General features: G+C 37.2%; 1 protein-coding gene across 1 annotated transcript; it reads right to left on the bottom strand.

Moving 5' to 3' along the window:
• Window positions 1–1,528: 1,528 nt before the first annotated feature.
• On the bottom strand, window positions 1,529–4,104 carry AGTR2 (angiotensin II receptor type 2). Its single transcript, XM_004614474.2, has 3 exons — window positions 4,062–4,104; window positions 3,847–3,908; window positions 1,529–2,649 (listed from the first exon to the last, which is right to left on the bottom strand). The coding sequence occupies exon 3, from the start codon at window positions 2,612–2,614 to the stop codon at window positions 1,529–1,531; it is 1,086 nt and encodes a 361-aa protein (XP_004614531.1). The 5' UTR covers window positions 2,615–2,649; window positions 3,847–3,908; window positions 4,062–4,104.
• Window positions 4,105–10,788: the final 6,684 nt, after the last annotated feature.

The raw sequence follows: 10,788 nt of genomic DNA, 5'->3' as shown, positions 1-10,788 counted from the left end.
AGTCATAGTTGGATACAAATTTAACTATTTGTTCTTATCGATAGTTACAGATTACATGAAATTAAGCTTTCCCAGAAGGGAAGAGGGAACTTTTTTTTCTTTCAAATGTAGCCCTGGAACCTGATGCAGAAGCAAAGTCTCTCAAATTTTAGTTATACCTCAGAGTTAGCACAGGTCTAGATCCCTAGATAACCTGGTATGATATAGAGCTCATGAAGCATAAAATATCTACCTTCTAAAATTTTAATTAGTTCTTCAAGCAATCTTTTAAAATTTATCCAGTTTCAGATACTCCTCTAAATAAGGAATACTAACAGTGTTGAGATCTATGGACCAGCAATGGGTTTTAAAGAGTTCCAAAAACAAATTGATATATTCTGGAACAGACAGTATTAATTGTTTAGGTAAAACTACCCTATGATCTTTATTATCAAAGCCATACTGCAAAGCTCTGACAGATTAGATTTTTTTCAATGACACCAAATTTGTCATTTGCTGCATCTTCTTTGTCCTCCCTAGATATCAAAATTCCATTTGGGCATAACCTTTTCCTTTGCCAGTTGAGGATTTATTACATGATATAAAGCTAAAGAAATCACCCATATATTTCAAGAAGCAGCCCAGACCCAAAACACCAATAAAAGTCAAGTCAACTTTCTATATATCAAAGCACCACAACCAAAAGGTCAAGGATGTAAATGCTGACCTTTATATTTATAACAATACACAGCGTTGTTACTCTTTTAAAGAATTATCAAAGAATGTAAAAACCTTCAAACAATAGTTAAGAGAGAAAGGAAGATTTAAAATGTGATTATTCAGAATTTAGTGAACATGAAAATGTTTATTACAAATCTATGCTACTATATATTTTAATTTCTATTATAAAAATAAGATAAAATGTAGGAGTATATGTTGTCTAATCCATATTCCTATATCTACTTAATGTGAAACTATATCTCTAATCAACCTATGCTTAAGTGAAATTCAAAAGAATTGTATATAATATTTTAAATGAATAAGGCATATCCTTAGAACTTGAATGATCCATTACCAGTCTACTGTAGTATATTTAATTTGTAAGGCATATGTCTTTTTCATGATGTTTTGTAAACTTGCAATGAGTTAAAAAAAGCTGACCTTGAGTCAGGAAAATCTGATGGAAATTGATACTAAAACAGTATTTTTTAAATCCCAGCATGTGTCAAGAAGAAGTCAGAAATGCCAAATCAACATTCATAATTTGTTATTAATTATAGTTGAGATAAACTGCCAGTTACTTCTAGGTTATGTAAAAGTCTCCCCAGTGACAGTTTTGTACTGTCAGACCAAGTAATGGGGTGAGCAGTTCCTGAAAGTCATTAGAGGATAAAACTATTTATTATATTTGCTTTGCTATTTTAGAAGACTGGGAAAAGAGTGCATTATGGGAATTAAAACTGATTATTTTGCCAATGTCGTTAAAACATAATTCAAGGAGATCTCAGACCAAGTCATCATGTTGATAACCTGTGTGCCACTCTAAGATTTAAGACACAAAGGTCTCCATTTCTCTAAGGGAACTGCTTTTGCGGCATGACACACTCTCACTCTTGCCTTGGAGCCAAGTAATTGGAACCCTAAACACACGGCGAAGCTTCTGTTGGAACCGGTTTCCAACAAAACAATACAGAAAGGGATTAATGCAGCTGTTGGTGAATCCCAGGAGGATGGCAAAAGGAAGTGCCAGGTCAATGACAGCTATAGCTTCACAGCTATTAATGACACCCATCCAGGCTAGAGCATCCAGGAAAGTCAGAACATGGAAGGGGAGCCAACAAATGATGAACGCCAGAACAACAGCAGCTGCCATCTTCAAGACTTGGTCACGCGTTATTCTGTTCTTCCCATAGCTATTGGTCTTCAGTAAGTGTTTTCTAATTCCAAAATAGCATGTTGCTATGAATATTAAAGGGATAACAAAACCAAGGATATTTTTCATTAAGGCAATCCCAGCTGACCATTGGGCATATTTTTCAGGTGGAAAAGCCATAATACATGCATTTACTCCCAAATATTCAATGGTTCTGACATCTCGGAAATAAAATGTTGGCAAGGAGGACAGACATGCCATACACCAAACCAGGGGAACTATATAAGATGCTTGCCACGGATTTCTTCTCTGAGACAGAAAGGGGTAAATGACAGATTGGTACCTATCAACACTCATGCATGTGATAAAAAATATACTTGCAAACATGTTCAGGGTCAGGAAAGAACCAAAAACTTTGCACATAACAGGTCCAAAGAGCCAGTCATATCTGTAAGAATAATAAGTTGCCCAGAGCGGAAGAGTAGCTAAAAGCAGTAAGTCGGCCACAGCCAGGTTGAAGATGTAAATGCTTGAAACCTTTTTAGGACCCTTCTGGCAACAGAACAGTGTAACCACAATAGTATTGACAAGAAATCCAATCACAAAAATAATGTAGTAAAGAATAGGAATCGCATCTAAGTGCTTATCTGATGGCTTATGGGAGCAGTTAAGAGACTCGTTTCCAGGGTGGCTCACAAGTCCAAAGTGAAGACTGCTGGTAACATTCCTGCTCGGGGTAGCAAGGGTGAAGTTGCCCTTCATATTGAAATGTCAGCAGCTTCTACTTCTTACACCTCCTGTTGGGGGAAATATGCGACTCTCAGAATATGGCTTAGGACATCATTGACTCAATTCGCTTTTGAAAGTTTGTGGAAAACAAATATGTAGGTGATTATAGAAAGCACTGAAAAATCTCTGAAAAAGAACCTCGTCCCTGGTAAGAATACATTTTACTTTTTGAACAAAAGACAGCTCTCTTGATAGTGTCAGTAATTTAAGGTAGTTCAGTCTCAGGAACTGAAAATTCCAAACAAAACTGAATTTTATGCATCCCTTATATCATATTTTTAAGTATTTTAAAGTAATATTTTAAAAACATTGTCCATAAAGGAAATAGTGAAACAAATAAGAACTCACAAATAAGAAAAGTGAGTATTTAAAAAACTCTTGGGTACATATTTCACTCTGTGTATTTCCTAGAAACCACATTGCTGCTTGCTATTGCATAGAGAACTGCCTTATTCAAACAACTAATTATATACAAATATTACAGCTATTTCCTTATGTTACAGGAAAATATAACATAAGCTATGAAAAAAATAAGTGTCCAAAAATGACTGAAAGCATATGCAAAAAGCACATATTGGGATGGAGGGTTATGATTGGATTTTGGTAATTAAAATCATTATCTTCCTCCTGCTTTTTTATTGTTTTACACAAAAAATAATTGTGAGGAAGTTACGGAATATACATTGCAAAAAGTCCACTTTTCACACTTTAATAAAGACTATATTTTTAAATATAATTATTTAAGTTGAATGTATCTAAAATTTAATTTTCTTTTTTAATTAAGAAAGAAAACAGTCAAATCTGATTTAGGATCAGATAGAAATAAGTCAATTATTCAATGAAATAAGAATTGTACATCAATGGTATAATTCAAACATTTTCCTTTGCTATATTTTTAGCTTGCTATAGTTAAGTAGTAACATTTCTTTATAGCTCACAAACATAAAAAATCAATATTCAGATACCTTTGTTGCTAGTGTTTTAGCACAAGCATTATTTTAAATAAAAGAAAATTAACTGAAGATAGACACAGGAATAGAAAGACGATTTAGGTAGTTTTAAAATGCATATAATAAACTACTCAATGAAAAAGTAAACAGTCTAATAAAAATTATGATTATAACTTTTGTCTACATCTCAGTTCATAATTTTGACATAGGAAATTTGCATGGTAAAATCTTAAATAAACTCACTTAAAAACTTACTGGTTGTTGGAGTTTAAAAGTTAGTTATCATAAATCAGCTTGGCTAGTTCTTAAGTGCACTCCTGTAAGAGAAACAGCAGTTAAATCATTTAGGAGTTTTTGCAAAGTACAGTTTTAAAATACAGGAAAAAGGAAAAGTTCATCCATAAAAAACATTTTCATTTAATGTATGCTCAATTCTCCACAAAGAGTATATTTAAATTGTGCAGACCTACCTTAAAAATTCAGGCTGAAGAATGCTTTTAATTCTGTGCTTATTCCTTCCCTTGGACTCTGGGTCGTAATAGCACCAGATCTCTGGTTTCCTTCTTATATGTTCGGTCTGTCCACTGGGAGCCTTCAACCTACATAATTCTAGGGCTGACTTATGAACACTTGCCAGCTTTCCAGAGGGGTTTTTTTTTTTTTGGCTGCAAAACATTAATCTGAAATTCTCACTGTCTCCAATCATAACAGCTCATTCAAATAAATCTCAAACAAAAAAATGAAGTTTCCACAAATGTGTTAGAGAATTTTGAAGTCAATGGCTTACTTTAAAAGAATATAATTATTTACATAATTTTCTCTTTCTTTTTACTTGATAATGATATTCTAAAATAAGTAATGGAGACTAGGAAATTTATTCTAATGTAGAGTTTTTGTCCACTAACATATTTTGCAACCTATTTGCTTTTAGAAAGTTTTATTTCGGGAGTGGGGGGGTTATAAAAAAAGAAACTTTATTTCTGCTTATTAAATAATGATAGCAACATAAAGTCCAAGACGTTTACATTTTATTTATTATTTTAAGCCACTTTTGTTTTCTTGGTGGTGAGGCTGTGGTGATCCAAGAAATATAACTTTCTTATCTTAGAAAGAAGTATTAGAATTTAAAAAGAGAAGTTAGCAGTTAGTCTACTTTTGTAGGTTTCTCTTTCACTAGTTTAAATACAAAGCAGAAGAAGTGAAGAAGGATTAGACAGCTACCACAACATACATGACTGTTGTGTTTTCTTTTTTCATTGGGGGGTTTTTGTCTGGGGTCACCCACACAATGATACCAGGGATGATCAGGTGACCATATGGGATGCAGGAGACTGAACCCAGGTCATTGGTCAGCTGTGTGCAAGGCAAGTTACCTACCCACTGTTCTATGGCTCTGGTCCCATGTTGTATTTTCTTTAAACAGGCTGGGGGCATAGTAACCAGCTTTACACAATTAGTTTAATAGAAGCAAAATGATGTGGTGTGGAGGGGGGGGGGATGACTAAATATTAGCTTACAATAAATGCTATGTGCCAAACATTGTGCCAAATATTTTATACTCAAAAATTTAATAGAGAGTCAATATTACCTTATTGGTATGTACATGGTGTCTGGAATATACCCACCTAGCACCATTTATACCATTCTCTAATGTTATGGTCTAGGCCAAGTAACTTTCTTTTCATGTCATTTTTTTTCATCTGAGAAATGGGTATGAAGGTTATTACCTACATAATGAACTTTTGTTTTGTTCTTTTTTTTTTTTTTGCTGTTTGGGTCACACGTAGTGATGCACAGGGGGTTACTTCTGGCTCTGCACTCAGGAATCACTCCTGGCAATGCTTGGGAGATCATATGGGATGCTGGGAATCAAACCCAGGTTGGCCATGTGCAAGGCAAGCGCCCTACCCGCTGTGCTATTGCTCCAGCCCTGTTTTCTTTTCTTTTTAACTGAGATAAAAATGGCATAAGTTGCGGGCTGGAATGATAGCACAGCGGGTAGGGCATTTGCCTCTCATGCAGCCGACCCGGGTTCGATTCCCAGCATCCCATATGGTTCCCTGAGCACCACCAGGTGTAATTCCTGAGTGCATGAACCAGGAGTAAACCCTGTGTATCACTGGGTATGACCCCCCAAAAAAGCAAAAAAAAAATGGCATAAGTATTGCTGGTTTTACCATATGACATAATTAGTCAACATTTGCATGCATTAAAAATGATCACCACAATAAGTATAATTTACTTGGACATCATAACTGATATCAGAGTTATGAAAAATATTATGAAATTTAAACATGTTTAAAGTGAGACTGTCTAGGAAATAATAAGTGTTATGTAAAGTTATTCATATTACATCCATTTTACAATCAGGAAACTAAGGCTCACAGAGTTTAAATAAATAACTTTTTATTGACTAAGGACATTTCAATTTAAAGGGTGGCAATCTAATTTCAAAGCCCATGCCCTAATTTCTACACTGTGAGGAAGGAATACAAGCTGTAGGGTGTGATTTAATATCACCCTTTGTTCTGACCAAAAAGAGAATGTGCAGCATTTACAGAAAGTCTCTGCTTTCCATTCGAAAACTGTTGTAAAAATACGAAAGAAGGGGAAAGAGTTTAGAGGTGTGTTATGTGAAAGTATTTTTAAAATGTTATTTCCAAATTGGAGACAATACAGAAGTGAACTGTGTGGCGAGATAGTTCTCTATAGTGAGTATAGGAAACAAGAGAACTCAGGACGTGTAAATGGATATAAAGATTCCAGTAACTTCTAGGAATATTTTTTAATACTTGTAAGAATGCACCTATCCATCTATGCTGCAGGCAGATGAAGGTAAACTCTGAATTAACAGTTGCGAACATAGGAGTTTAGCAAAAGAGCCGCATGAAGGGAGGGTGGGTGACAGAAAACAGAATTGCAAATACCTGAGAAAAACTTGATGGCATTTGACATTTGCCTATTTCTTCAATAATCTTGAAGTCAATCTTGCAGCACCCGGGTAGATACGGGCAGTCAGAAGAGGCAGGTTACCATTACCTGAGAAATAACAATACTATTTTCGCATTTCATTTGGTAGACCATCTGCACGTTGGGGAAAATGCCTCCCATATGTAGATCTAACATTTTATTCGATCTCAGAATGGGTATTTCTTATGCTTTCCACACATTCAGGTTGAGTCTTTGTCCAAAGGATGGAAAACTGATGTTTGGGAAACAAATGAGCTGGCACACATGGTTATCAGCAGGAGAGTTGAGAAGGGAACCAGTTTCACTCTTTGTTTAAGCCTCATTTCTCCCTCCATTTCCATTGTTTGTTTTTGCCACATACACGGGAATTTTCCAGTCCAGAGCCTTCTGAGTGGTCATGATGGGTCATATTCCCACCTTGCTCTGTTTCTAGCCCCCTCCCCTGCCCCTTGCAAAGAAGCAGGCTGAGAGGGGAGCTAGAAACCCTCAAGAACAAACTTCCAGCTTGTCTCAGGGCGACCTCGCCTTGAACACCCCCAGAAACAGGAGACCTTGTCTAGAGCTTTTGTCCTTCATTCTGGTAAGTTGTGACGTAAATCAAGTTTAAAAAGGCTCACGCTTCCCAGAAAAATGGAAAGAACACTCGCTCTGTTTCTTCATAAAAATTTTCACAAGTCAAAAAGAAATTTTCTAATTGTAGGGCGTTAAGGGAGGAAAATTAAAAAAAATAAAAATAAAAGAATAGCAATAATATTGACACCACTTGAAGTAAGAATTACGGCTTATTTCTAATTCAGCAAAGAACTCCAAGTTAAGCAAACAATGTAAATACCTGAGAGTCAAATAAATGTTAGTCACGGGAAGCAGTACAACACACAAAAAAATTCACTCTCCTGGGGGCAAGAGGCAATGTTTCTGCTAGAAGATTCTTTCTAAAAGCCTCAGGTCATTTGAATAAATTATACAGTTCTTCAAGACAAGTGCAGCCTACCTAGCAGACATAAACAATGGTAAATTGCACAATGTTATTATTTTCTAGTAAATACCTATTATATATTGTGATATTATTTAGCAGTAAAATTTAAAGAACCAAGATTGTTTTTTTGCTTTTTGGATCACACCCAGCGATGCACAGGGGTTACTCCTGACTCTGCACTCAGGAATTACTCCTGGCGGTGCTCAGGGGACCATATGGGATGCTGGGAATCGAACCTGGGTCAGCCTCGTGCAAGGCAAATGCCCTACCTACTGTGCTATCGCTCCAGCGCCAGAACCAAGATTTTTTTTAAAGAAAATATGTAGTGCCAGGGAGATAGCACAGCTGGTAGGACACTTGCCATGCATGGGACCAACTTAGGACCAGTCCCCAGCATCAGGTACGGTACTCTAAGCACCACCAGGAGTGATTCCGGAGCACCACTAGACATGTCTCCCACCACCAATAAAAAAGCAAGCCAATTATTTTTTCCCGTTTTTAAATAAAGTACATTCTTGGGAGGACTCTTCCCTCAGCTAGGAAATATGTTGAAAAAAAATTTATTTGTCCCTCTTACCACACCCATAGAGATGATGCTTTGAAAAAGAAAATTAATTACATTTTCTGGATGTACGCACCCTACATATAAAGGTGAGAAATTGAATTACAAATTATGGAATGGTTAAATCTCTGAGTCTTCCTTTTCAATTGGAGTTTTTGCTCATTTTCAACTTTATTCCTCCCCAGAAAGCTCAATAAGTTCCTATTGAGCCAGACCAGTAGTGTTTCCACTTCACCCAACTTTACCACATGTGTGTATGTATTAACATGCACAATACTCTCACACCGTCACATACAAACTTAATACCAGTTTTTCTTCAATTTATTTACCCATAGAGAAGCCTAACTGTAATTGTGACTAGACTTTTCTAAAATGGGGGGTCCCCGAAAGAAAAGAATGAAAATGATTGTCCATTACTGATAGGTGTTTGTAGATTCTTTTTGTGCCTTGATTGAGTGTTCAGTATTGTTGCAGGCAGAGATATACAGGGGAATCCTTAGGAAAATATCTGGAACCTTAACTAGGCCAAAGGCTGGTAGGCCTTTGAGACATGGAAATCATCGCTGTGTTTGGGGCACCTGAAAATTCACATGCAGAATTTCAACCCTATGGCTGGACCACCTGGACAGAGAAACTCCAGTGCTGGAAGAGAAGCCACACCAAGAATATCAAAAGAAAAACATTGATACCTCCTGCTCTCTACCTTGGCAACCAAGCTAGCAAGGGATGTGTGGGACAGTTTGGCTCAATTGTAGATAAACTAACTTGGCAAAGGAAAATGTTCACTTCTGACACATCTTCCCCTGAGCTGTGTAGTTTCTTGCTTTAGGGCACATGGGAAATGTCTTGCACATTCTTTCTTTCTGCTTTTTTTTCCTACTCTGGAGAAGTTCCTGGTCTAATTTGTTTCCCACCCTTTATTTTCTGAATAAGCTTGTTTTACTTCACCGTTGGGCTCCTCCTGAATTTTCTTTTTCTGTGAGAGAGGTGACACACCTGGAAAACCTGAGAAACATTTAGGACTGACTTTCTTTTCCTACAAAAAGAATAACTTGTCCCAGCCTGAATTACAGGGCTACCCAAGAGACCAGGTGGGCAGGGATCATTTCTCTGCTAGGCCGAGTAAGTGGAATCCAGGTTAGGTTTGACAGCCACACCCATGGTGTGTAGGTTTGTACCTTGCAGGAGTTCATAGCATACTTATATCAGTTGTAGATTTTCCCAGGCACTTCTCCAGGGAACTAGGGTAGATAGAAATGAAAGTGCAGTAGACTCTCTTCTTGAGGCTGCCTCCTCTCTCTTCCCCATTTCGTGTAAGTCATCAGGACGATCTTCTTCCTCCACTGGTAGGACTGATGTCTCCCACCAAAAGCTAGTAAAATGAGAAAGGAAACGTCCTCCTGGCCTCCTTTCTACTGTCCTTAGGTATTTGTTTCATACTATGTTTTTTTTTCCATATCCCACAGGTGAGTTGCACTCAGCCTATGTCTGTCGTTCCCTTTCTTTTACAAGAAGAGCAGAATTTTTAAGACCAGGAGAGAACCTGGAGCTCTTCTTCCACTAATTCACCCTATGTATTTACCAGTCACAGTTTGCCACTCACAAAATGCCAAGCTTTTTTTCCCCTTTCTCTTGTCAATTTCCTTCAGCTTTACCATGATTTTGTTAAGACGTGATATAAATCTTGACTACTCCTTAGAGTACTAGTTACAGAGTTTCTCACCTATATGCACATTGCATGTGCTAAATCCTTGTTTTTCTCTATTTAATTAGTCTTTCGTTGGTTCGTTCCATAGTCCCAACCACTAAACCTAAGAGGGTAAAGGAATATTTTTCCTCTCTTAAAATTAGCTTGACTAAATATTTGGTTCTCAAACCTGAGGTCCAGAAACAACTTTCTTGGAATTCCTAGGCTTTCAGAGATAAACTCATAACAACAAATGTCTCATACTGATGTATCACCGTGACTACTAAATACGTTATTTTACAATAAAGTTATGCTACTTTCTAATGACCATAAAAATTATATTCCCTTTGTAAAGAGTGAGGGGTGAGGGTGGGGAGCTTCCTAGAAATGCTCAGGGGAGCCCCAGAGGCCTCTCTAAGCAGTATTTGGCCAGCAGTGCTAAGGACAGCAAGGCCAACCCTGATGGTGCTCAAGGGGTTCAGAAACTGTGCTGGGAATTAAATCCAGGCCTCTGTGCCAGGTATGTCCTCCAAGCTTTTGAGCTATATGCCCAGCCCAAGCGTGTGTACCCTGTTCAGCTCCTTCCCCACCCCAAGAAAAATTTTAAAAGAGGGGAAATCTGGATTGGGAACTATGCAGTCAAACCAGAAAAGCTCGTAACTCAAAGTATATTTCACGTCAACACTGAGAATTCCATAGCAAGGATGACCATTTCTAGAATTTTTATTGATGAGCCCCCAAATCATTCCTTCTACCAGTTTTGCTTCTCCTAAACCAAATTTCTGGGATGTAGCGCTTTGTCTTGACACATTATCATAGGTATTACTATTACCAATGAAGCTATAGACAAATCGTGTTCCAAACAGCTTAGAAGACATTCAAACTCTCCTTTGTTAAATCAGACAAAATCTCAAAGTTGGAACCAAGAATGGGGGAAGCAGCGCCTCAATGTTTTTACAAGAAAGAGCAGGAAACGGGTAAAATAACATCTCTCCAAAACAG

The sequence above is a fragment of the Sorex araneus genome, chromosome X, assembly GCF_027595985.1.
Source record: "Sorex araneus isolate mSorAra2 chromosome X, mSorAra2.pri, whole genome shotgun sequence".
Taxonomy (NCBI): Eukaryota; Metazoa; Chordata; class Mammalia; order Eulipotyphla; family Soricidae; genus Sorex; species Sorex araneus.
The sequence above is the reverse complement of the archived record's forward strand: the minus strand, read 5'-3'. Positions and strand labels throughout refer to the sequence as shown.

Bases quoted from the DNA above. Each gene is read 5' to 3' on its own strand.
- AGTR2 (XM_004614474.2), bottom strand. From the start codon at position 2,614: ATGAAGGGCAACTTCACCCTTGCTACCCCGAGCAGGAATGTTACCAGC.